The sequence below is a fragment of the Hippocampus comes genome, unplaced genomic scaffold, assembly GCF_001891065.2.
Source record: "Hippocampus comes isolate QL1 unplaced genomic scaffold, H_comes_QL1_v1.1 scaffold68, whole genome shotgun sequence".
NCBI classification, from domain to species: Eukaryota; Metazoa; Chordata; class Actinopteri; order Syngnathiformes; family Syngnathidae; genus Hippocampus; species Hippocampus comes.
In genome coordinates, this window is record NW_017805625.1 from 1,344,210 (window position 1) to 1,371,422 (window position 27,213).

The window sequence follows — 27,213 nt, forward strand, 5'->3', positions numbered from 1 at the left end:
CCACAATTCAGCATCATCAATAATCACCATTCCATCAATTCAACAATTGCGCAAGGGCTGTTTGACAGACATCATCGTATTTATCAAACCCACATCACGATTGCCTTGGTACAGCAGAGTGTCTGGCATTTGAAACGATAAACAAAAAGTGTCTTTTTCATAAATGACAATGGAAACATTTCCTCCGGTGAAATCGACCGCATTCTGTCTTTTTAGTGGTGCTTGGGTTTTACTGCTGCCTTTAGTTTTGTGTAGACGTGGTCAAAGTTCTGCAGGAGAAAAGAGAAAGAAAATACAAGGCTTCATAGACATGTTCAATAGCCACATCAGTTATGAGGGTTCACTTGCACAAGCAATGAGCTCCAGTCGAGCTGTATCAAAATCTCAATCTCTATGAAGATATTAGGGTTCACATTTTATTAGAATTGTCTAAACTCCAAGTATCAAGCAATTAAAATAAGTACTGGAGATACTTGAAAAGACAGAACCCAGAGTACAGTTCTTGTATTGAATCTTATTAGATTGCACCGGGCATGATGTTGTGACCCGGGAGTGTGTTACGCAATGTGTTTATGTACACATCATATGACTATGTAAAAACAAATGTGAGCATACCTGTATTGCATAGTAAACAATGCCCAAATATGCCGTGATGCAGCCACCCAGGAACAGATCAAAAGCAGCAGGTTTCACCCTGGAAGAAACATGTAACAGTTTTTTAGCTTGTAATTTCTTTTTTTTTTTTTTTTTTTGAGAAAGAAAAAAAAACATGTGTACCTGTACATCACTACTGGCTGGCTCATTTGATCAAAAAAGGTAATATCAGGATCCCTGTGTGGAGAAGGTGACACTGAATCAAAACGCAAGCATCAGTGCAGGTTAGCACAGTGGAGCTTGTTTTTTTTTTCCACTCACGTTACCTTTTGTCCTGTCTAAAAGTGTGCCTGTGGACTTGCTGCAAGTATTGTTTGAATTCATGCTCCAGCGAGTTGATGAGCAGGATGTGAGCAGGCTCTTTATCCATCAGCTGCGTGGCACGAGGGACTGAAGTCAGGAAGGACATGAGACTGAATATTCGACTGTCATGGAAGTCCTGCAATCACAAAATTAAAATTGAATACAGATTGTAGAACGGTAAGGCACTAAAACGTTGTCCCTGTTAAACATAAAGAAATACATAAATAAATAGACTTTATGTAATGTCGGTGCTTGAACACTAGAGGCCAGCAATTCATTCATATTTTAATGAGACGCTTACCAAGCGGCCTTTGAAGAGCTGAACATCTCGCAGCGAGCTCTTAAAATAAGAGAAGAAAAATACATTAACAGTGTATATGTTATGGTCTATATTGTATGATATGATTTATGTATTTGTTTCTTTATTTATTTTCATGTCTATTCCATAACCAATGTACAATGGGTGAAACGTAACCCCGTTATTTCATTGAGTGATATATGGATACATGATCATTTTGGCCTACGAGAACACGCATGCAGTCAAACCGTACTTGTAAACTAGTGTTCTGCTCTAGTAACACCACAAGGCCCAAGTAGTGGACATGTGTCACACACTAATAGCACCAACATGCCCACTGGTAATTTTGCTCTACTAGTGCTACTATAGCATGCCAGGTGTCCAACTCGTGTGCAAAAACTAGTACAGTAATAGTTACTACATGGAGCTTAAGGTGGATATCAAGGACATTGAAATAATGCTCAAACAGCTATTCACAATTTTGGCCAACCTAATTTTCCTCACCTTGTCTGATAAATGGTACATGTACCGTGCCAGCGCTTCTGCTACAATGATACCATTCCTTTTAATTTTCTGGAAGTCCACCTGGGAACTGTTCGGACACATTTCAAAGATCAAAAATATAAGACGCTCTATGGTATTTTTACAATAACATCTCATAGATGAGCTGGAGCCTAACCCAGCTGATTTTGGGCAGGAGGTAGAGTACAATCTGACTGGTCACCACCCAATTGCCACTTGCTGTCCATTGAAAATGACACACACATAGCCGCTCAAAATGAACATAAACAGAAGTGAGAACCTACGCAGTGTCAAGCAAGGAGCCCCGTAGCTCTGATTTGGGGTCATCCAAGTGAGACAGAGTGAACGCTGGTATCCTGCGCAGGCTGAAGCGCTCGTGCTCCCAGGCGACTGTTGACTCCATAAGGTTGATCTTCTTATGGACCATTTGTGTCTTCATCCAAGGGAATCTGGAGGAAACCACCTGGGTAAAAGGAAGGTATGATTATTTATCAGCTTGGGTAATATTATCCATCCATCCATCAATGGTTCAATCCGCCTATCCTCACAAAGGGTCGTGCGGGGTGCTGGAGCCTATCCCAGCCAACTTCGGGCAGTGGGCGAGGGACACCCTGAACCGGTTGCCAGCCAAACTATTTCCATTCTGCATCCTTTATCCAAAGATAAATTTTAAAAGGGCGATACAATATATGGTCAACTTTCTTTTGTTTTAAAATTGGAATAACCTTGTGACTGTATTTACCTCATCCAAATGTTGAATGAATGCATACATGGGAGTGTCCGATTTAGGTGGACGGGACACGTGCATGTACAGCTCATCGCCATTGGCCAGTGTGTCCAAACACAGCACAAATGCCACATTGTCATGTAGGAGGCTTGATTCTGGTAAGAAACACAGATTCTAAATAAAAAGCAATGCGAGGCCGTGTTCTTATCGCGCGACAGCAGTCCGAGGGGTCGCAGCGGAGGGTTCAAAGTTCAACCAGAACTCACCAGCGTGATCCAGGTTCTCTTCAATCCACTTCTTGGTGCCGAAGAAATTTTGTTTTCCTCCTCCAGTCAGGGAGAACATTAAATGGTATCTAATTGACGAACATCAAGAAAGGGGGCGGAATTGAATGTTGAATTTAACCTTTCTAATGAAATGTAACTTACCGTGGTCTGGTGCTTGGGCTACTATAAAGCATCTGGAAGAGGCGTGCTAATTCGAGCAAGATGATGACGCCGCTTCCATTAGAGTCGGCCCCATAGGACAACCACTGCGTAACACACACACACACACACACACACACACACACACACACACACACACACACACACACTACTATGGTTGATCCATCATGTACTGTATAGTAATCACACATTGCACAATGTCTACGCCTGTTTTTGCTGTGTTTTGTTCATCCATCCATTTTCTGACCAGCTTTATCCTCACAAGTTTTGCGGGGCGTGCTGGAGGCCACCCTGAACCCGTTGCCAGCCAATTGCAGGGCACATCGAGACGAACAACTATCCGCGCTCACGCTCACACCTAGGGAGAATTTGGAGTGTTCAATCAGCCTGCCATGCATGTATTTTGGAATGTGGGAGGAAACCAGAGGACCCGGAGGAAACCCCCCCCTTCCTAAAAAAATCATTTCTTTTCCAATCACATCTGCTTGTATCATAAGTCTGATGAAACGTATGTGGCCACAGATACCGCTGCCATTCATTGTGCTCAGTCTCATTGCTTGATTTTGTCAACATGTGTATATGTTTACTGTAGTTAACTCACTGGTGCCAGTCCATATGAATCATAGTGGGCAGTGATCACAATGGTGGGTATGTCCTCACCAGCTCCAGGAAGCACTCCCTCAAATACAAAAGCCCAGTTTTATATATAATACAACACAGGAAAAAAATGTTTAAAAAAAAAAAAGCTACACTTACTTCCAGTGTAACGAGCGTCGTGTCTGTTATGGCCTTGATTGGGGAATTGTTGGTCACTAAGATCTGAAAGGCTGTTGCTGTGACCATACTTCGAAAGACTGTCACGGATTTAAAAGGTAAAGGTCATGTCATGGGAGATGAGTTTCTTGTCAGTATGTTATGCTTTGTCCGTCACCTCGAATGAATATCGATGAGGTCCGCGCAGATGCCGCCTTCTTCACCTCCTCATACATGTGGAGCAGCTGTTCATCCTCAGGGGCCACGTAAACCGGCATGAGAGTCTCCGTCATCAAGGCTTGACTCTCGCTCATCATGAAGGACTGGAAGACACAAAATAATTGCAGTTTCCTGAACAAATTATAAAAGTAGCAGGAGAGCAAATGACGGTATTGAGCTTTTCGGGGAAATTACGGGTGAGCTTAATTTTCTAGACTTGTGTATGTATAAGTGCAGTACCGTTTGCACTATTTGCTGTTCTCTAGCAATGAGCTGAATGGAAATTTGTTTGATTAATTTCCAAGGGTGTCCACTTCAAATTCAGTTCACCTGTAAGTGTTTCAATCCATTTTAAATTGACCCAGGAATTTTACCCAAAAGTCAATTATCCTCAATTGATGTGGGTATAGTCTGTCACTGTTACCTGAATTTCTTGAGGTAAAATACTTGACATATTTTGGGGCAGCAGAATCAGAACGGCGGCAGCATTTTGTCTCTGAGCCTCAGCGTATGTTTTGGTGGTGAAGTCGCCCACCCTCATGATTACACAGCGGCGGGTCAGCACTGGCTCATCGGCGGCTCGGGCCTCTGCCACCACGATGGCGCCTCGGCAACCTAAACATCCAGCAAAATGATCATGACGATATCGTACATCCATCCATTTTCTATATCGTTTCCTCTGAAAGGATCGCAATAACCTGTGACAGGTACAGGAAATCGTGGTGTGATGCCCTCAGCTTACCATGATTCTGTTTTGCCAGGTTGTATTGCTGCATCCTGTAGGCGGTGAACTCATAGGAGGACGCAGAAAAAAGACTGGAGCCGTGCAGACAGTTGACACGGAGCAGGAGCACGATGACTGCAAAGCGCAAGTCTTGCAGGAGGAGCATGATGTCAACAAGAGAGCATGCCAGGCTATATACACTGAAATGCACATTTATAGAAACATAAAAAAAAGAAAGAAATCATGGCCTGGCTCAGGAACACACACACACACAGATGCAGGATAAAACTATCGAAACGTCCCTCACCTTTCTCATGAAATCGTTAAGGTCTTCCAAGACATGAGTGCTGTGCTACTCAGTACAAACTATCTCCTCAGACTCCATGAGTCGAGGTAAGCCACAATTCGCCATCTGCTCCCAAGGGATCAGCTCCCAGGCTAATCACCAAAAACCCAACCCTCCCAACATGGACACGCATGACAGTATTCTGCTACTCATCCATCTCGCTCACTCTTCACTATCGGTAGGACAATCCAATCAGATTGTTTGTTGGATGGAGAAAAGTTGCGTTACCAGAGTTGTGTTTCTTCACCGAGGAGGGAAACGACAAATGACAAAATATATTTACAATGATTGAAAAGCGGGCAAAAGTTCTCCCAGAGTTCACTTTTGAGACACTGCACATTGTATGCACTGATTTAGAGCTCCAAAGATACAGCATTTAAGTCCAGTACTTAAATGTCATCCTTCACAGAGATCAGAAAGATATGAATTGACCAATCAGCAGCACACAGACTCAAAGCGATGTCCCCCCCACTCATTTTGAAATAACAGGTGTAGAAAGTGTAGTGGACAAACCGGCATAGGTGGCATTTCATATATTTTTATCATGACATCAACAACCGACAAAACAAGCTGGGCTTCAGATAGCTTTTATTTATTTTTGGGCGGTGGGGGACATTTTGCACTTTACACAGAACTTGAACAGCGTGAAGTCTAAATGGAACCATTTTACAGTCATCATCATAAGCATCCGACAAATAAAACAAAACAGTCGTTGAGTTGGAAAATAATTTAAAATGTACAACTGCAAATAAATATGTGTGAGGATGCATTGCTATGGACAAAACAGAGTCAGAATTAGTGTTACTGACACACATCTTTGACACAGTCTAAATGTTTGCTGGAGACAGAAGTTGGCAGGAACAAAGGCGACTTCAACTTAATGCCACCAATCCAACCAGCAACGCTGGCACCTTACGAGTTAGGTTTTAGTCAAATGGGGAAGACTCAATCCAAAAAGGGCAGACAGTATATGGACACTTGCTGCACTTTGTACAATTTGTCCCTTTCAGAAAACCAAAATATGACCTCATATGCAGTACTTTAAAGACAACAATAACCCCAAAAAGATATTTCTATGTATACTGTATGTCTCAATGTAGTATAGTCAGTCTAATTTTAACAAAAGGTGTCAACATACGGCATGAGAACCAAGTTAGGAAGTATGAACACAAGATTTCCCGTTATTATTGTAATTCATGTTTGGTATAAAGGTAAGACTGACAATTGTACAAGTTGCCACACAAGTACACTGTTCAATTCACTCAATTCTATTGTGTCAAGTGGCTGCACATAATAGACTCATCTGGTTTTAGATCATTTAAAAAAAAAATGTTGTACTTGAAAATTGCGTCGTCATCCAGATCGATTTTATTTCGTGCAACCACTTGATGAAATAAAATTGAGTAAATTCAACACACCATTTTTTTTTCACCGTTGTGTTACGTATGCACACATTATATCAGCTAACTGGTCACTATTGGCACACAAGGAGTGGAACAAAACAAACATTGTTTTGAGAAACTTGGAAGCCTCGGTCTTTTCGGGTCACTTTTATGAGGACAAATTCACACGATAGTGCTAAACACATACCGGGAAATGACCTCAACTGAATGCAAGTAGTGTCGTAAACACAAAGCGACCGTGTGGAAAAAAAAAAGGTGATTGGCAGTGACAATAACAAGTTATGGCAGGTGTTATGGATATCTGTCCAAAATATACAGTATATCAGGTGGGATATGTACAAAAACAACAAAATCACACTTTAAATAAAATTGAAGAACTTGAAATATTTTACACTTTCCTTGACTCGGAAAACTCAAATTAAAAAAGGAAAAGAAAAAAGAAAATTGTGGCCACCGAAGTCATGTTTTTTTTAAATTAAGTCAAAATTCACAGCAAGTACAACAAATTGCACATTGAACACTTTCTAATCCAGTGAGGTTCTCATGAGAAATTAGTAGGATCTGGTACAAAAACTAATGCACAGCAGCTAGTTTAAAAAAAAACAAAAAAACGGACATATTGTATGCTCAGATTCTTAAGACAAAATTACTGTTGCCATAAATGGCATAACCCATAATGGCTTTAAAATGATAATGCTCCATTTGCAAAATATTACCCATTTTTTGGAGCTTCAGAGAGTTTTTTGGAGGCTGTTGCATGCACACATAGCCCACACGCGCATGCAGTGATGCTGATGTTTCCTAGATGACAGTATCGCATTTTGTACCATTTCTTGCTAAATTCTCAGGACAAGATACTCCCTTCATAACGACGTCTGGGTCGTCACTAGCTAACAAACTGCTCTGCTGCCATTCCTTACAAATGGTTCCTCAAAGAAAAAAAAAAAATAAGACGAACAACAATAATATATTACGGTGAATGACGTCCGACGGTACGATGAAGAGTGCGCCATCATCTGCACAAGTTGGCCATTCGGCAGTTTAAACAGGCAAACATGCAAACCTTAGGCTTTCACTTTTTCTTTTTTCTTAATCGCAATGATGAAACAGACGTTACATTTGAAAACTAAGATTTGAACTACCTTTAGTGCTTTATGGTGAGAAGTCCAATGGTTGAGGGCCACTTCTCGGGCTATGTAGTACGCACGCGTACACGTCATCTTTATGTTGGACACACACACACATACACACACAGTAAACGAAGACAAAGCAGACGGGCGGTGTGCAACCGCACATATTCCAATCCTTTACCAGAAGCAGAAGAAATAATTCCTTATCTCCATAAGAGGTGTTTATTTCGTCTTTTGTCCAACGGTTTCTAATCAACAGTCCTGTATGGTCCTTGTGAGAAAAAAAAAAAAAAAAAAAAGTGAAGACATTTTCCTTCAAGCTGATGTTTGTGCCATCATTGCAGCCCAAGTTCACCATACAAGGCAGAAGGTGCACATATCCAACCATAGGAGGAACGTGCACAAGACCCATTGGTGTTACCTACCTCCATCTTTGACATTTACAGACCCTTTTTTTTTCTTCTTCTTCTGCTTCTAAAGGTGTGCAAACTGTTTACCCCACTCGTTGTGGCCTCTGTATTATTATTATTTTTTCTTGTGTAAAGAGGAGGGCGGTGCTACTGGATCTGACACGCTGTGGAGGGAGGAGCTTGACAGCACATGCAGGTGGGGTTGACGGCTTTGGGCGGGATCAGATCCAGGTCCTCGTCATCTGGAATCTCATCCAGTCGGTAGCCGTCCTTCAGGAGCTGGATGTTGAGGTCCTGGTTGATTTGCTGCAGGGGACAGAATGAGGACGTGAACCACGTTGATCAAAGCGAGCGAAAGCAATCTGGTGTGGTGACACAGAAATGCGCAATGGGAGCTTTGAAAGTCACGACGTGTGGTGGTCAGAGGAACGGTGAACGAGAAAGGAACAGTGGCAGACAAATGCAATGCATCCCACCACCGCTGCCCTCTTCCCCATGCAGCCAATTGGGGTACGACTTGTCGGGGTCGGGCTGAAGGGATGATGGGATTTGATGACCAGGCGGTGAGGTTTTGCTCTTTCACCAAAATGATTGCGGCTAACAGGGCGAACACTACGTGAACTTCAATAAAATGCGTGTATAGATACCTGGTCCCTCAGACATCTCACCTCGGCCGAGGAGTATCCCGATGACGAGTACCTGGACATGTCGAAGTCGTCATCGCTGCAAAGCAAGAGACAAACGCAGTTTAAGGAGATGCCGCAGCGGTAAGGCAGATGTTTTGCTTGCTCTTGACGAATAAAGATTTCCCATGTGGATCTGAAGGCGTGCCGGATGTGTCATTTCATTTATTTTGAAGTGGCCAAATAAACGTAAGGCGACCGTTTGAATGAGGATCTGTATCCCATCTCTGTTGTATTTTGCTTCTCTTTGTCATGGCAACCGCTGTGAAAGAAGCTGGTGTTGGTCTTCTTCACAATCTTGGAAAAGGGACGTTTGGCCGACTATAATCAAACCGTTGTGTCACACTGATTGGGGTTTTGTTTGTTTTACACAGTGAAGTGGACCTGCATGTGGACAATGAGCTCATTTGTGTGTTGGGGGGGGCTTTTCGGGACTCTACAAAACGACACAATACACTACGTGGGCATGGCATGACAACGCGTCTGCTCACAATGCCCCGAGCATCCAACAGTTCCTCGTCACTCCCCAAACGACCCAGCGTTGTGCAAATGTATTTATTTTTCCCTCTTTCCCAAGATCAAGGGGGTCATCGAGGTTGAATCGTTCTGAATACGTGAGCTCATCTGTGGCCAACACAAACCAGTCCGGTCCAGGGTGGAAGCAGGTGCTCCCTCTGAGCTGCTTTTCCCACCTCGCCAAATCCTCACCCCGCTATCCTCTAATCCCGCACCCTGGGAGAGGCTTTGCCCCATTTTTTGGATCCCGACTGATCCCAACTCTCTCAAGTGGCTTTGTGGATGAATGCAACACGGTGAGACCAACAAACACTCTAAATCCTTCACTCCCCTCTGAGGTCAGGCTTTTTTTTTTTTTTTTTTTGTTACTGTTGACTTTTGTATTTTGAGGTGTGAAATGATGTTTAGAAGGTGAACTGAGCAATATGCGCATACCTGTCGGTGTCCAGTGCCACGAGGGGCTTCTCATCTGGGCTCTGGTCTAAAGAAGAGTAGCCTTTATTTGGCACCACCAACCTGCACACAATCAAAGAGGGTGTTTCTTCATTAGAACGCCCTTTTAACACTACGTTTCTTGTACATTATTCTTCTGTGACAATTTGCCATTTATATCACTACCCTGTGGGTAGCAATGTAGCTAATGAATCCCATATTGATCCAAAAAAAACAAAAAGAATGGTTTGAAAAGTGATGTTTTCAAGGCTTTGGCAAAAATACACAAGCACCATGCTCAGAAAGTCAAAAGGAAAAGTGCAATGAATGACCACGATAACCACTTCCCTTCATGTGAAAGAATGCATTCATTTATTGCACATTGGGCATTCAATTCAGTTCCACAAAAGAAGGGGAAAAAGCGAGGTACATCTGTCACCCCTCAGAATCCAGGACTCGAAGACGATCAGTCTGCCTCGGAGCATTTGGCATCGAGCCCCTCGGTAGCCTTTCATATATTCCCACTAATCCACCAGGGAGTGGGATTAGACAGAGGCAGTTGTCGATAGTGTGGGTTATTACACAAGCTTTATACGCCGACTCCGTGCTCGGCATTTACTCACACGGAACCCAAATAGACCCACGTCTTTGTTGCTGCCGTTTCTTTTGAGCATTACAAAGTCAGATGACATCCCTCAAAAGGCTGGATGCAAAGCTTTCATGCGCTTGTACGCGGCGGGCGCTATATTCCGGACTGAATGGAGCTCAACACGGCTACGGAAAGGAAGTTGTTACCTTGTCCGAGCATTCTTCTTAGGTTGTTGATTGACAGGACTACCCACAGTGCCATTCTTCACTGATCCCTTCCTGGCAAGATCCCTCTGTTTCTCTGGGCAACCACAGGGGAGGGGGACGGGGGGTGTTATCAGTAAACATGACAAGGAACGGCAACAACGTCGCTTGTGGCAAAGGGGTTCACAGTTATCTAGCATAATAGGCTTTTTTCAAAATCATGACGTCGGCCGGAATTTCATTGATTCAATGCCGAACTTAGCTTACGTTCACGTGAAACGGTAAATGCTGTTCGGTGGTTAGAAGGAAGAACTCAAGGACAAGCAGGGCTGACAGAATGCTATTCTGTGTGAATTACATCCTTCTTCAAACTCTCGTATGCCCATCAAGACACAATGTGTCTAAGTACAGTGGTACAAATTTAATTGGTTCTTTGAGCCTACTTGTAACTCGCAAAGTTTGTAAATTAAGGTAAGATTTCCCATTTAAATGAATGGAAATGCAATGAATCAGTTCCAGACCCCAAATTATGGTAGATTTATGTGTATACTGTGGAATTTTTCTCATTCTAATCAGTGTGTGAGTGAAAATAAACACAGTACAGTATAAACATAAGTGAAAATATCATTCAGAATGAAGAAATTGGCGAAAACTGCCAAATTCATACCACTATTGTGGTAAGCATTAAGGGGCCAAAACATAAGTTATTCAATGATGATAGCACCACGTCAGCGACCCTCGTGAGGATAAGCGGTTCGGATAACGGATGGATGCAAATATTTTTTTCGGTTGTCGGATTCCGCCTCAAAAAAAAAATCCACATTGACCCGGGCCCTAGTAATGATTTTAAGTGGTGAGTTGCACTGTGTAGGTGGCGATACCTATTTGGACTTGCAGCGGTGAGGGCTTGTAGTTCATAGACACCGTCTCTCCTTTGGCATCAGGGTCAGCTTCCGAGTTGGAGGAGGCTGCCGGATCCTAGAAAAAGGATGGGAGAGTGAATTCTTCTGCTTTATTGTACCATTTGAGTACATTCTGATGCACGCTGACACAAACACAAACATTGCCGGAATGACATAAAGCCTGCAAAATCAGCTCTCTTTAGATGGGATTCGTGTCCAACACCGCAGCACTAATTGCCTGAAGACAACTATGGCCGCGTGGTGTGCAGCATCAATAGGCCCGAGTGTTCTGCGCCCTATACACTCCTGGCTCTCGTTCTTTCTGTGTGAGCGCTGATGGCATGGAGAGGAGGCCGTGGGAGAACAGAGGGGGCTCCTGTTGCTGCTGGGGCGTCAACAGATTGAGAGAAGGGAGCGGGGTCATGCTTGGCTTGCCCTGCTAACAGAGTTACACTTTATGCTCATTCGAAAGCCCTCGGGTGTTGTAACAGGAGGGGTTCCACAGGGCACATGGGTGGAGAGTAGAGCGCCAGGCGGTTGGCAAGAAATGCCCAACATTTACCATGGTGATTGATGGATGCTCCGAGGAATGAAACAGGACGAGCTTAATCTGAGCTAAATTAACTGTATCTTGACTAATTGTGAGAATAATAATTCATTGGGTACACACACATAACTCAATTACACCACCCAATACAAAAGCAAAGGAGCGGAAAAACAACAGAGCTTTAAAACGGATTACGAAAAGAAAGACGGGCCCGGAAGGCTATGAATGACGGCAGAATAATTTCCTTGGTGAAGTAAACGACACCGAAAAACAGCACAGAAATCAATAACGTTCGAGAGACTGATGGCAGCTCTGCCTCAAAAACTAGAATGATGAGTGACATTCATGACAGATAAGGAAAGTTCACAAAAAGGTGCAAAACTGCAAACATGCAAGGACGGGATCATGAAAAGAAACCATATACTGTATTACAGTTACCTCCTGCCAGGTCTGCGGCAGATTAAAAGTAATTTGTAATGCCATCGCACAAATGTAAAACAAAATCGTAAAAAAAAGAACCATCCTGCTTTGAAAGATAATTTGCATGTCACTACTGAAAATTTATTTAAGACTGATGACATTCAACACCAGCCAGGCTTTTTTTTTTTTTTTTTTTTAATAGACGGTATCACAAATAAAACCTGACCTGCTGTCCCTGCCTTTCACATGTGTTGTACCATATCTTGACACACCCACTTTTGACACAAAAATGACATAATCTGCCAATGCATCCGCTCCATTAGCCTGATCTTCCTTGACCGCCTTCCCCATTGACGCCAGGGCCACAAGGCTGCTGACGCAGCACCAAGTCCGCAGAGATTGAAGGAGGATTACACATCAACGCTTCATGGCTTCCCGGCAGCCAATCGCAGTGTGGCCTGACTAATCAGCTGACCACAAATGACATTTGCAACCGCTCTACATTATAGCGTAACAGTCAACACGGCTCTCTGTCATAATTGGATCTCAATTCAAGCAACGTGCTTATTAACATTCGTGTGCTCGCGTCTCATGTGGCCGCATCGACTGTGGCTCTCTGTGACTTTGGAAAATAAATGCTTCATTTTAATATACCGGTACTTTTTTTTCTCGAAATATAGAATTATAAGATTATGGTGCTCTTGTGGCATTAAAACATATAAAAACAACAATGCGGGTTAAGAAGTAAAAATCAAATATCCAGGATATTGTACAGTGTTAAATGAAATGGTAGTTTTTAATACAAGGTGATATCTGACTGTGATAAAATATGTAAGTGACGACGGAACACAGAAGCCAACAGTATTTTTGGTTTGTTTTAATTTCATGAACATAAGGAAGGTGAATATGGAAATGTACTCATTTGTTTGAAAGTTGGATTCAAAATTGTTTTGTGACATGCAGAAATAAAACCTTGTGCCTTCAGTAGCAGTTCGTTGATTTCCGAAATGCAACACACTATTGTTATTTTATATAAACTGGTTTAAAAAAAATCACCATAGATATATGTAGTGTCAAATGTGTTCTGTGGCTCCCATTGTTTTTTTTTTCTTCCCCTGTGGTTGATGGCCAAAATGGATCTTTTAGTATTTAAGGTTGCCGACCCCTTGTGCTCGAGCACCCCACACGTAAGCCTAAAACCCAGGAGGATATAGAAGGAGTGTATGTTTGTGTGCGTGCGCGTGAATGTGTGTGAGTGTGGCAGATGGGAAGCTGATTCATTCGGAATGACAATGAAGTGTTTAGCATTACAAAGGCCTTGCCATATGTACAACTAACACCATCAGATATCGTAGCAATCTAAAGTGACTGCACCAATAAACTGGGGAAAAAAAAACACTGACAAGCTATGGTTAGTGTATAATTATAATCTAGGATTTCCACTATCTATGTCAATGGCCGACTGCAAATAGGAAAAATGAGCAAAAAGATGCTGCTTTGTAATTGCCTTATAAAGGCCACAAGACGGTGGCAAAGGACTTTTGTCTTAACTCACTTTACAGGGAAGATTTGAGGATAGGTTCGAAAATATATATATTTCAAGAGAGAGAGAGAGAGAGAGAGAGAGAGAGAGAGAGAGAGAGAGAGAGCTAAAATAATCAAACGCCAAACCAGTAATAGGCTATGTGGGGTTTCACTGTATTGAATGCAGTCCTTTCACTCCTATATAATTTTAGTCCGACTTGTGTTTCTACACGAGTGTGTTAAATGCAGTGCCTTAACTCGTGAATCGCAACCAATTAATGTGGCACGAGAAGGTGAGCCACAGCAAATTATACAGTTTCATTTAACTGGTAGTTTTTATTTACTACAACTAAAATAATGTGTCTTTGTTCATCTAACAGTACCATATAGTGACAGGTAGAGAAATTCCACAAAATTTAAGAAGATACAGGTGCATAACTGACGAGGGTAGATACCATTTTTGGGAGGCATTTTGGCTCAGTAAAGGTTGGGAAAAAAAACTGCTCGACGGGATAATGCTCAGATTCATGTGACTTCCTGTGAATGAGATTTGTCATATGACATTTTTAAAAATGGAAGCGTGGACAGCGTAGCAGCCTGCAGTCGAGAGGAGAGGAGCTCCTCTTCATCATGTGGAGTTGCACCCAAATAACACGTCACCAAATGACGAAATGTGATAATGTTGGGCGCAAGCTGCGTTAAAAGTCAACGCCGACATACTAGTGTGATTTGAAAAGACGTGACTTGCGCCACGTTTAAGCGGGGACGCGTAGAATGCGTTGTTTACTCGCTCGTTTTTCATCCTAGGAGGGGCGAGACTTGGCAGCGATGCTCTTATTCGTTTATCAATCTGACGTTATAGTTTCTCCCGTCCCGAATACAAACGGAAATACGCTCCAATCATGCTCGCGGTCGGATAGAAGGCGAGCTGGACTAAAACGCAAAATGCACAAAACGAGACAAGAAGGTTTGCAATCATTTCAATGGGCCGATTAGCATAAAGACGAGCGCTTGCTCGCTTACCAAAGGTTGCGTCTCTCCGTTGACAGGAGGCACTTGGAACCTGTCGATTTCCTCCATCATTTTTGCCAAAAAACCTCCTGGTAACGGTTCGATATTCACGATAAACTACGGTTTGTGTCTAAGTGTCCCGATCTGAGATGCTCTGTTGCAGCATTATAGCGGCTGGTTTTCCTCCATCCCCACAGAGGTGACTCGACAGCAAAACAGCAGCACCGCCTTACTTCCGGATTTATTAAATATTCATGAGGTTGCCATCCAATCAGGGACAATATTACCATCGAGTGCGCAGTGAAGCAAATGCATACCTCGCTTACGTTTACAATTAATTGACACAAAACCACTGAGTGTGTTTGCACTGTGGGGACATCCCTCAAATACTGTATATTTATATTCGTATCCACGCAAACTGGGACGTATGACCCTGGGAGAAGAACATGAATGTAAATGACGATTTGGAAATTGGTGTGGAAACAACATTGGTTACTGTTACATTTATTTCATTGTGTCCATTTATACTGACAAGTTTGCCTCGGAATTTTGCTCAAATATAATGACATTCATATCATTTAAATTAGAAGAACATGAATGTAAATGACGATTTGGAAAATGGTGTGGAAACATTGGTTACTGTTACATTTATTTCATTGTGTCCGTTGATAAAATATTCATAAGGTTGCCATCCAATCAGGGACAATATTACCATCGAGTGCGCAGTGAAGCAAATGCATACCTCGCTTACGTTTACAATTAATTGACACAAAACCACTGAGTGTGTTTGCACTGTGGGGACATCCCTCAAATACTGTATATTTATATTCGTATCCACGCAAACTGGGACGTATGACCCTGGTAGAAGAACATGAATGTAAATGACGATTTGGAAAATGGTGTGGAAACATTGGTTACTGTTACATTTATTTCATTGTGTCCATTTATACTGACAAGTTTGCCTAGGAATTTTGCTCAAATATAATGACATTCATATCATTTAAATCTTGAAAGGCTATCCCAATATACGTTATGTGTCCCTAAAGTCACCATACATTTCCTTTTTTTTTCAATTTTGGTTCAGGTATCGTTCGGACAGACGTCAGGCCATCATCATTTGACAGCGTAGGCTGTACAGTCTTGTAAGCATATCATTCCCTTGTCAAAGGCTCTCAAAAGGACCATGTTTCTGAATGTTTATGGCTATCACACTGCCGGAGTACAATTTACAGTACACTATTCATGTCAAGGTTTGGTTCCTGACATGAAATATAGCAGAAAGCTTGATACTACCATCACTGACTCAAAACACCACCCTCCTAGAGCAGGCATCCACGCAGAGTCAGGGAAAGTCTATCCGGATGGTTGCAATGGAACTCAGAATAAACAAACACTAGATTCAGCAGAGAGTGTTGAAAACATCGGCTGTACCGACTTCAGCTTCAAGCGGAAGGTTATGATGCTCAACAACCTGAAGGACAAATTGTATAGCGCGCTGGAACAGTGCGGCTGCCATAAAACTTCTGAAAATGCCGCTGAGCTGCAGGCGGAGAAAGAAAACCTTCTTGCCGGGCCCTAATTTTGCAACCCCGTTGCAATGTCAGTATATGCCAAAATATTAATTCTGAAAATGAACTCAAAGTTTTCCCACAGTTGTCCACACAGAAATGGTCAAAACAAGACGTGTATTAAACGCTCGCATGGTAGTGGCACCGACCTCCTGTAAATAGCCCAGCTAAAGAAAACAAAAGGAGATGACAGTGGCACAAGCGTCAAAATGTAAAAAGTGAACTCTTCAGATCGGATTTGGTGGCGTGTGGACACGTGTGCTTGTTCTGTTTTGCTACTCAGATAAATCAGCTCAAATGTGGTACATGCATGGATGATGGAAGCATGTTTATTTTGAGGATAACTTAAGTGGGTCAAGCAGAGGTATTATCCGCGGGTGGCAGTAATGCACACCACGAGTTGTTTGCGAGCTGCCAGAAGGACAATCGAAGAAGCTCTATTGAGACTTGTGGTTGTCTCGGCAACCGGTATACAACAGGGGAAGCCAGGCCTGGCTTCACCTCCTGGCACTTTGCTTTGTAGTTGGATCAAAAGTTGACCCTTTTGAAGATGCCGACCAATAATGCTGCAGCACCTGGGAAAAAGGTAAAAATGATCAACGGAGTTGACATGGAATTAAGTGCATGAGAAATAGGGAAACAGATCAACATGGGGCGGTGGCTCGCTGAAAAAAAAGCATACGATAGGTAATATTGAAATCTTAGCTGAGCATGTGTCATCCTATCGTTGTTGGGTTTTGATTTGTTTTGTAATACTTAACTTTTAAGAAGGTGCCTGCTGCAAAGTCACAAAAAGCAAGCAACAAGAAAAAGGTAAGTCACATTCAAAAACACACCCACACACACAATTTAAGTTTCTTATATTAATTCTTTGCTAAAAACAAATGATGGAGGAGGAGAAAAAAAACATAGCAACTGCATGCCCCATTACAGGATGAGGAAGATGACTTTGGTGATTATGGCTGGGAAGAAAGGACTCATGGCAAACTTACGAAACCTGCTGATCAACTGGATCTCACTGAAGCTGTAAGAGAGAGCTCACACAAAACGACAAAACGAATCATCATGTTGACATTATGAGTTACCCTGAATAATGACTCAGGGTTATACTATGTTCTCTGCTTGTTTCTATATTAATCCAACTAAGGAGCTGAAGGAGGAAGTCACAAGGATTCTGACAGCCGAAAATCCACACGCGCCGCAAAATATCGTCCGATACAGCTTCAAGGTAAGAATATTACAGCAGACTGAGTGCGCTTGTAAATAGAGGAATCACAGCTGTAGTTGCAGCAAATTATTCGTTTTAGTCAGTGCTAAAATTAATGCCATGATATAGACAAAAGTGAAATGTCCAAAAGCAAAACTTTGCATCTTCATGACAAAATTTTAAAGTGATTTTTGACCACTGTAACATTTCATCTATGGCATCCAATTATTTTGCCCAAATTTTTTTTTGCTACAAACATTCAATCTATTTGAATACATCTTTTTCAAAACAATAAATTGACCTTTGAGCAACATCAGAATGAGAATGCCTCCATTGTCATTTTATTTTAGCAAAACCAAACTGAGAATTAAGTAATATATAAGCATTGCCAGTTCCTGTAATGCCATTTGTCTGATTTTTTGGGGGCATATTTGCACCGTATCTGCCTGCTATGATGGGCTATCAATCACAGGTCATCATTTGATAAACCAGAGGTTCGTCGTTGCATATCATAACAATCAGATCAATCACCACAAGCCCATAAGGACACTGAACCGGAATTGATATTTTTGATACCGTTACTCTTTTGTCTTTTCCAGGAAGGTGCTTTCAAGCTGACCAGTGTTGTTGATCAGCTGGCTGTCCACTTTGTCCTGGATGGTTGTCTCATTCATCAGGACTCTGATGAGGCTCGCAGGCTGGCAGCCAGTGGAGACCTTCCTGAAGGTGTTCTCGGTGTTCGCTAACACCTGCAACATTTTCTATTTCAAGAAAAAAAAAATTGGGGGTCAATACAGGCCTTTTGTGTGTTATTACAACTGCAGGCAGCGTTCTTTCTGTTCGCGTAGACCACTTCGGCTGACTGAATTCTAGTGCAGTTCATAATTTCAGCCACCAGATGTCACTATTTACATGTTTTGAAATTAAAAAAACAAACAAACTTGCATTTCAGGTATGATTTGGCTCTGAACCACCAGATGTCACTATTAACATGTTTTGAAATTAAAAAACAAACAAACTTGCATTTCAGGTATGATTTGGTTCTTGATTGTGTACAGAGACAACAACGGTTGATACTGGAGCCGAGCCTGATGAGGGAAAAACAGAAATACTGGTAAAGTGGGTTTTTATTCATTTTAATAAAAGCCTTTTTGGGGGAATGTGAAAAACAACCATTCAGTTCTGGTAATTGTAGGATCCTTAAGTCATCGTTTAGTGTGATTTTAGCGACAGCTTCTTTGTGGGTTTCCTTGCAGGATGCGTCTGGAGATGGAGGTGAGGATGAGGATGCTGGGGAAGATGACAGGCCAGATAGCGTTGCCTCCAAAACAAATGAGCAGGAGCCAAAATGTACAAACCAGTTCAATTTCATTGAAAGAGCTTCGCAAACACTCAATAATGCACTGCGGGTAGGAATGAAAAAAACCCTGTCTCATTTCTATCCTCCCTTTCTCTTTGAGTTTAAAAAAATAAAAAATAAAAAAGTGTAGACAGCAATTCGTCAAGACTTCAAGTTCTGTTTCCATGCAGGATAGAAGCTGCCAGACGGTACCGCCTCCACGCTGCAACTATTCGGCCACCGCTACTCAGGTGGCCGAATATTCTCTGACTTCAAATTCCGCTTAGAGCAGCTGAGAATGCTTATAAATGCTCAACAGCACTTTTGGTCTTTTCAGTGGGAGATATATGACGCGTACACGGAGGAGCTGCAGAAACAAGAAATGAAAAAAGACAAGCAGAGAGCCTTCCAAATAAAGAAAGATGGCGACCAGAACAAAAAGAAGATATTGAATGAAACGCCGGTAGCTCAACTTACTTGCCGTGTTTTTTCTTGCTCATTGTGCAACAAGAAACAATATTTTTCTGTATCGGCCTGACAAATTGTTTATTTTTTTTAATCTCTGCAGAATGATGACATCACACCAATGGCCATGCCAGTCACACTGTTGGAACGAATGGTCAATCAGAATACATGCAATGACATAGCACAAGGTGGGTTTATTATTTGTCCAACGCTGTGTTAATCGTTGTGAGATTCTCGATTCAAAGGACCGACTATATTGCAGTCTGTCACACCGCTACAGTACTATATTTTCCATTTTCCATGTGCGTCCTTTCAGATTTCAAATACTTTGAGGATGCGGCGGATGAATATAGGGAGCAAGAGGGCACTCTTCTTCCCTTGTGGAAGTTCCAATATGACAAAGCCAAATGGATGTGTGTCACGGCACTCTGCTGGTAGGCTTGCTCACCAACACGCCACGCGCTAGCTTAAACGCCAATGCAGCGCAAGACGAGTAATGTATGCGCCTTATTCCACAGGAATGAGAAATATCCCGATCTTTTTGGCGTGGCCTTGGGATCTTGTAAGTCATCGACACGAACCAATGAATCATTTGTCTTTCCGAGAAGCGTATGTGGTTCTTAGCATGACCGAAGAAACATTTCATCTATCCTAAGATGACTTCAGCAAACAGGGCCGCGGGATGCTCCTCTTCTACACCTTGAAGAACTCCACCTTCCCCGAGTACATCTTCCCAACGGGTTCTGGCGCCCTGAGCCTCGACATTCATAAGCGAAATTCCTATCTGGTGGCCGCCGGTTTCTATGATGGCTGCGTTTGTGTGTACAACTTGAAGAAGAAGGGACCGGAACCTGAATACAAGAGCAATGCGAAAACTGGCAAGCACACTGACCCTGTCTGGCAGGTGAGGGATTATATTACGGTACGTACAATATAATTAGCTCACCTGCGACCCTACTGAGGTCAAGCGGTAAAGAAAATGGATTGATATATTTATCAGTCATGTTCTGTAATGTAAAGAATTGGTTTGTTGTAATTGATGATGGCTTTCCAATCAGGTGCGATGGCAGAATGACGACATGGACAACAAGCATAATTTCTATTCTGTGTCCTCTGATGGCCGTGTTGTGTCTTGGACACTCATTAAGGTTGGTTTCATGACCGTTACTTATATATTATGTTTAGATGGTACAATCCAAGGTTACTTGTCAACACACAATAGGTTTTGTAGTTTGAACAAAATCGGACACTAAATGTCTGTCCTGTGTTATAGCAGCTACATTTTTTAACTATCCGGTACCTTCCCCCCCAGATATTTGTTTTTATTGAGCTTCCTTCTGCAGCATAGCTGCTGAATGCCGTACGAAGTAATTAAAATTCCCACGTGCAACCCAGTGCTAACAATTTTATCAAACCGCCAACGCTGGCATTCAATTTGAAATCTCTCCTTCCGTTTCAAAATGGCAAAAATGTTGACTGCTCATTGAAATCGAATGAGTTGACATGAGAGTAGCTCATTGCACTGTCGGGTCTCTGTTCTTTTTTTGTGATCTAATAAATGTGTTTCGCACAGTGTGGTTCAGTGTATCGCAATGTTATTTGCATGTCTGCAGAATGAGCTGGTCTTCTCAGACACTATCAGGCTCACGGTGGCTGATCCTGATGGTATTCAGGAGCGCAGCACTGGTGAGATTTCACTTCCTTGTGGTAGTATCGTAAACTGTACCAGAAATTGTAGATATTATTTTTCTTACGGAATTCTTTATTTATGTACATTAGTCGGGCCACTGTCTTTCATTGTGGACTGCACTTTTAAGTGCCTCCATCCATCATTCTTGTCTCCAGTTGGCGGTACATGCTTTGACTTCCACAAACAGACCGACTCTCTTTTTGTCGTTGGCACTGAGGAGGGTAAAATACATAAGGTATGTTGAAATTCATTCCGCCGCCCAAGATTTGGCTGTCAATGAACTGTCAGAGGCTTGAAATACAGCAGCTGTGCCTACAAGCCATAAAGCTGATTTAGTCTGAGAGTGCGCACTTTATTTGTCACCGCACTCAGACCTGCAATCCAAACTGTGAAGTTCTTAAAATTAGACTTTTCAAAACTTCCACCACACAAGATTTAATTCTTCTTTCAAATGAAAAACAACATTTTGCAAATTCTATTGTATTCTAATGACCACTTTAGGTGTTTGACAATTTCAAAAGTGTATATTTGAACTATTGAGAGAAAAGTTTATCAATCACTTTTGCTTGACAGTAAAATGTTGTTGCAATTCCCTAGTGCTCCAAGAATTACTCCAGCCAGTTCCTAGAGACTTACGCTGCCCACAACATGGCAGTGGATGCCGTGAAGTGGAATCCTTACCACCCAAAGGTTTTCATCTCTTGCAGCTCAGACTGGACCATCAAGATCTGGGACCATACTGTCAAGTAAGACCAATGCTGGATGAAAGATTCAAAAATCAGCAAGAAACATCTTATTTTGAATACAATGAGCGTATATAGGTGTGTTTATACATACCGGTATATCTTTTTACTGCGCATGACCTTATATTCTCTACGTATCATTTTATAACACTTTTGTCAGACGTGTTAGCTTGACCGCTACATGACGGTAAACCGTTCGTATCGAGAAAAAAAAAACAATCATCCCTAACATTATTTATCGTACATTGTAGCCCTAAACATCCCTTTTATCCTTTCTCCATCCCTCATTTTACCTTTCTGCAGACTGTACTTTTTTTATTTACCCGTCCTTCGCACCATGAAAATTGTCCAACTCAAGTGAAAACTAAGTCAGCCATGTTTGAAACGTTTCAAAATTGCCTTAACAAAACCCCACTAGGGCTTGCTGAAGTATCCTTCAATATATTACGAATGAAGAACGATTATGCTCACAGCGCTTGTCTGAAATGTTTTTTTGTTTTTTTTCCAGCACTCCCATGTTCACATTTGAGCTCAACGCTCCAGTTGCTGATGTGGCCTGGGCACCACACTCCTCCACTAGCTTTGCTGCTGTCACCACAGAAGGATTGGTAAGAATCATTTGAAAGTAACAAATCAAGCAGGTAAAAAAAAAAAACTAACAAACAAACAAGCCGATAATCAAACAATAATCTGACAAGATTTGCTGGTTTGAAATGATCAAGATTAAGCCACTGCGGCTAAACTGCACATAAACAAGAGCTTAGTTGACACATCCACAATTGTGGAGACACACGACACAATGAAGTCTGTCCAAACCTTTTCGATTGTATCCTGTTTTTAAAATCTTCTTATCAAGGTGACAGCCGACTCAAAAAAAAAAAAAAAAGAAGAAGCACATTTTCAGCAGACACAACAGCGCACCGCTGCCAAGGTTTAGCAATCTTAATATGGAGCAGCACCAAAGTGTAACCTTTCAAACATACACACTTTCTGCATGTGCCAAAATTCTGTCATCACGATGCATTTTTCACTGACATTTTCAAAATGACCTGCAGTGTTAATGAGAATGGAAACTACTCCCTCCCCCCCGCCCCCCTCCGGGTTTCACATCAAATTTGAATAGCCTTGCAAATGCCACATTGTTTACATGTAATCTCGCTCATGAGCAAAACAGGAGTGCCCGCATAATTTAAAAACTTTTTTTTTTACACATTGGGACATTGTCCATGCCACTGGGCAAGTATTAATTAGTCCTCCCACACACCTCAGACTGCTTCTGTTTTGTCACAAAAAAAAAAATCTCTCCACCGTTTAAGAAAGCAGTAAAAAAAAAAAAAAAAAAAGTCAATCAAGTCTCAGCTGCAATACAAAATGTAAAACGAGAGTAACGTGTATCATCAGTTCTTCAGAAGTCATTTAAAGTTTGGTGAATTCCTTGGCCAGCATTTTCCAAAGTGAATACTCTTCACAGTTAAAGCAGTGCAAAAGATGAGAATATTAAACCGTAATGGCTCATGGTCATTATCACCGGTCGACTTTTTTTTTCTTAATCTTTGGGCTGTACCCAAATTTCAACTGTTCTGCCAAGCTAATACTGAGAAAGTGAACAGCTCACACTGTGTTTTCCGAGTGTAAGCCAGTCATTAGATTTGTAAATGTCACTTTTGGGTATGTTACCTGTCAATCCAAGCTGCATGGAATTAACCAGACGCGCAATAATCCCCTTGGAAGTCAATTTTAAGAAGATTTTGAGAAAACAGTTCCAGGACATAATATAACCATATTCATACTTGACATTTGTCATTTACTGTGACATCAGTTTGACTCATTTCGACTGATACTGTCTGTGATCATGTGTTTGTGAGGATGACAACATGCCTGGTGGCCCGAGGTGCGAAAAAGAATGTGCTCTGCCAAAACATAACTCTGTTCCCATTTTGGGAGACTTGAAATCAGAGCTGACAGATGTGGAATTGTCATGTCAAGATGAAATAACGGTGGGCCCTAGTGAGATTATTGTGAAAATCCATATTTGCGCTGTCATCTTTGCTTTCTAAAGTCACTCATTTGCCCAAAGTGAAAATATTATTTCACGTCATGGGGGGGGGGCTATTAAAAGCACCTTTCAGTATGATGCCCTGTCAATTCTACAATAAAATAGCTGTACCGTATTTTCCACACGAAAAGGCGCACTGGATTATGAGATGCACCTTCAATGAATGGCCTATTTTGTAATTTTTTTCATAGATTGGACGCACCAGTATCCATTGTTTGCACAGCTCATGAAGTGTACTGATCATATTTTCCAGGTCCACGTTTTTGACCTGAGCATCAACAAGTATCAGGCTATCTGCCAGCAGCCGGTGGTGGCAAAAAATAAGACCAAACTGACTCACATTGAATTTAATCCTGTCCATCCCATCATCATCGTGGGAGACGACAGAGGCTCTGTCATCAGCCTGAAACTGTCCCCGAACCTCCGCAAGAAACCAAAGGTAAGAGTGCTGATCAAGAAGACCCCCGGGAAGTAGCACCCATTTGTTTGTACCCTTGCCCCATGTCCCTGACACATTACATTGCTCCCTTGTTCTGTATTTATCACCTACGGCTCATTTTACTGAAGAGCAGCTGCTCCTCTAACTCGCTATCAGCGCCAACAATCGATCGTGTCCCTCCTGCTTTTTTTATTTCTTATTCGGGCCAGTCAACAATTAGCAATGGGTACCCTGAGCCGCTTGTCATTCGATATCACCGCAGAGGCAAAAGAGAGATGATCTAACGTGTCTTCTTTAAAAGATTAGAACTGTTTTCCTGCAACTTATCCGTTTTACTATGCCTACGGGGCTTACCGGCAGTTGTGACCTTAACTGTATTGAATTTAATCAACCAAAGACTTTCAACGCATTAAATATTCACCATTTGCTTACAGCACGTTTTATATACGCATCGGAATACAGTTTACACTGATATTATTGTTTTGGGGTTTTTTTTTACGCAAATGTTCTCCTTACCATCATAAGTGCAGATCCCAGATTGATTCAGGCTCAGAATTTGGACACAATTTAAACCCATCGGAATCTAAAGTAGATGTGGACAGACATATACACACTTATAATTGAAATCTGGAACCAGTTCAATGTGATTTGTTGTCGTTATTCCTTTTTAATTGCGTAATGAAAATCAGTTAAATGCTCATGATCGAAATGTGTGATACATTTTACAAAGCATTGTGGGCCATACTCATAAACGGATCTCTTCAGCATTGAAAACACCACACACACACACACACACACACACACACACGCACGCACGCACGCACGCACACACACACACACACATAGGCCGGGCGAGTTATTATTATCAACCTTCGACTTCAGCCCTTGAGAGTGCATATGGGACATCATTATAAAGTTCAGCACTGCTGACGGTGCTCTTAGACCCCAGGGTGGCAAATATCTACAACACACAAACACCCACTGCAAATATGATCAACAATATGCAAATAATGTTGACAGAGAGTGCCCCAAAAATTGCACAAACTGAAAATGGCAAATCAACACCTGTACGTGCAGCACGGAAACAAATTTCAGGATGTCGTGGAAAAAAATGTCCCAATGCAGAGAGTGTGCAAATCAGACATGATACAATTGGCAGTTTTACAAGGAGAGGCAGTAAATGAAAATGGGAATTTAATGAAGTTTGCAAAATGTCCTTTATAATCGAATTGTCTGTTCTATTGTTCTGAGCTGGAGGGCTGTTAAGTGAACGCAACTGATGTACACGACGTAGAAATGCTGTTCGCATTGACGAGCGCAGGCTGTCATGCTGTGAATGGGGTTTTGTTGGGAATAATGAGAATTATAATGAAGCAAAAAAAATATTGGTAGAATATTGATGTCATTAAACAGTTTGTGTGTGTGTGTGTGTGTGTGTGTTGATGAATCCAAACAAGACAAATCAATAATCATATTTTACGAAGCCATTTTTGTTTTTGAGCTGTCTCAGTCTACTCTTTTTTATTATTGTTTTCAATACACTGACTGCAGACAGCTGCACCGTGTATGTAATCTCCTTGTGTTTACTCAGCAAAGGTCAAGGAAATCCTGTGTGCCTGCATGCGTGTGTTTGCAGGGCAAGAAAGGTCAAGAGCTGCCCGAAGGTCCCGAAGTGGAAACGGCCAAGATGGAGAAGCTTCTCAACTTACTGAGGGACTCGGAGCAAAGCAGTGTCAAGTGACCCCTCACCGTTTCCTTGTCGCCACGTGTCCAAGAAGTCAGTGCAAAAAAAAAAAAAAAAAAAAAGACATCACTTCTGCCTTGCATGTCAATTTATTGTCTTTTGTAACTTCCAGCATGAACGTAAGAGGTGTTTTTTTTTAATTACATTTTATTGGTTTGTTTGTAATTATGATGCTAGTTTTCTAGTAGTTGATCAAATTGCCATTAAAATGCATAGAGGGGTCAACACCTGATGTATTTTGGAAAAATTACCCTTTGTCACAATGCGGTCTTATTGTCATCATCCTTCATGAAGGCTGGTGCCTCACACACAAATCACTCACATTCAATGATAAAATGCATTTATTGATACCCGGTAGCACTTGTTACATTAAACGGGCAGTATTAGCACTGCAGTGCACTTCAGCAGTAATTCACAACAGCAATTCCATATGTACCAAACAAGTTGAGTGCGCGAGAGTGACCGGCAAAACAAATTAGCCTGACAGATGTAACGTCTTCAGACCGCAACCAGACAAAATGATGTTAATTGACTTGCACGTGCAGTCCCGGGCAGCATTCCAGGGATGAACCAAGAGTCTTTTGACTTCATTCTACAGTAGAGGGAGAGCTTTGCTTTGAGCCGCGATGCTGCCGGTTGGCTGTGACGCTCTTGTTCAGTGAAGTACCACTCAATGCCCCACCCTTGACATCTTGTTGCGGACACATGCGGCACTCTGTCCATTAACTGTGATTTGTTAGTTCAGCTCCTCGGGTTTTAGTTGGGAGAGGGCTGCTCGTCGATGTTGCTTTGACACAGTGAAACCTGCTTTCTCGCGATGTTTTGTTTAACCGTAGCGTCGTCGTGCACGATAAGTGCAAATGTATTGGGACATTCGGCCATTACACCAAAAGCGAGTAAAAGGAAGCAAGCAAGGCTATGAAAATCCACTCGACACGTCTTGTCATTTAGGTCAGAGTCAGCGAGGTATTGTGTAAAATGGAACCAGATGTCAGAGACGACAAAGTGCTCGGCCTAAAGAGTACACCCAAACGGATATCTAAAGTGCCCTTGCGAATGCAAAAGTTTTCTATGGTAGGTATATATAAATGTGTCCAAAAATATTCCGAAAAATGTATTTCATGTTGGAAAAAAAAAAAAAAAACCTAGCAATTAAATTATCCATCCATTTTCGGAACCGCTTTATCCTCACAAGGGTGG

General features: G+C 41.9%; 3 protein-coding genes and 1 long non-coding RNA gene across 5 annotated transcripts; 1 reads left to right on the forward strand and 3 right to left on the reverse strand.

Moving 5' to 3' along the window:
- Positions 1-32: 32 nt before the first annotated feature.
- On the reverse strand, positions 33-5,198 carry LOC109522569 (nicalin-1). Its single transcript, XM_019881254.1, has 16 exons — positions 4,954-5,198; positions 4,665-4,846; positions 4,347-4,537; positions 3,882-4,026; positions 3,707-3,804; positions 3,552-3,629; positions 2,933-3,036; positions 2,771-2,859; positions 2,520-2,659; positions 2,062-2,240; positions 1,760-1,847; positions 1,259-1,297; positions 921-1,093; positions 778-831; positions 616-694; positions 33-269 (listed from the first exon to the last, which is right to left on the reverse strand). Exons 2-16 carry the CDS (start codon positions 4,810-4,812, stop codon positions 213-215), a joined length of 1,662 nt encoding a protein of 553 aa, XP_019736813.1. The 5' UTR covers positions 4,813-4,846; positions 4,954-5,198; the 3' UTR covers positions 33-212.
- Positions 5,199-7,485: 2,287 nt separating this feature from the next.
- On the reverse strand, positions 7,486-15,010 carry fam219aa (family with sequence similarity 219 member Aa). 2 transcript variants are annotated; one of them, XM_019881255.1, is made up of 6 exons: positions 14,775-15,010; positions 11,240-11,336; positions 10,362-10,455; positions 9,570-9,650; positions 8,583-8,658; positions 7,486-8,241 (listed from the first exon to the last, which is right to left on the reverse strand). In XM_019881255.1, exons 1-6 carry the CDS (start codon positions 14,832-14,834, stop codon positions 8,083-8,085), a joined length of 567 nt encoding a protein of 188 aa, XP_019736814.1. In that variant the 5' UTR covers positions 14,835-15,010; the 3' UTR covers positions 7,486-8,082. The 2 variants fall into 2 exon arrangements, with proteins under 2 accessions (XP_019736814.1, XP_019736815.1); XM_019881256.1 differs by having other exon boundaries at positions 8,604-8,658; positions 14,775-15,008.
- Positions 15,011-16,541: 1,531 nt separating this feature from the next.
- Positions 16,542-26,062, forward strand: dnai1.2 (dynein, axonemal, intermediate chain 1, paralog 2). Its single transcript, XM_019881178.1, has 20 exons — positions 16,542-16,916; positions 17,099-17,143; positions 17,264-17,356; positions 17,478-17,558; positions 18,137-18,263; positions 18,596-18,651; positions 18,794-18,946; positions 19,068-19,127; positions 19,214-19,339; positions 19,445-19,529; positions 19,658-19,775; positions 19,860-19,903; positions 19,998-20,245; positions 20,400-20,489; positions 20,955-21,027; positions 21,187-21,266; positions 21,629-21,777; positions 22,283-22,382; positions 24,084-24,269; positions 25,906-26,062. The coding sequence occupies exons 1-20, from the start codon at positions 16,881-16,883 to the stop codon at positions 26,008-26,010; spliced, it is 2,055 nt and encodes a 684-aa protein (XP_019736737.1). The 5' UTR covers positions 16,542-16,880; the 3' UTR covers positions 26,011-26,062.
- Positions 21,169-22,339, reverse strand: LOC109522531 (uncharacterized). The gene is made up of 3 exons (XR_002169578.1): positions 22,246-22,339; positions 21,713-21,789; positions 21,169-21,243 (listed from the first exon to the last, which is right to left on the reverse strand). It is a non-coding gene; the product is annotated as an uncharacterized LOC109522531 (long non-coding RNA).
- Positions 26,063-27,213: the final 1,151 nt, after the last annotated feature.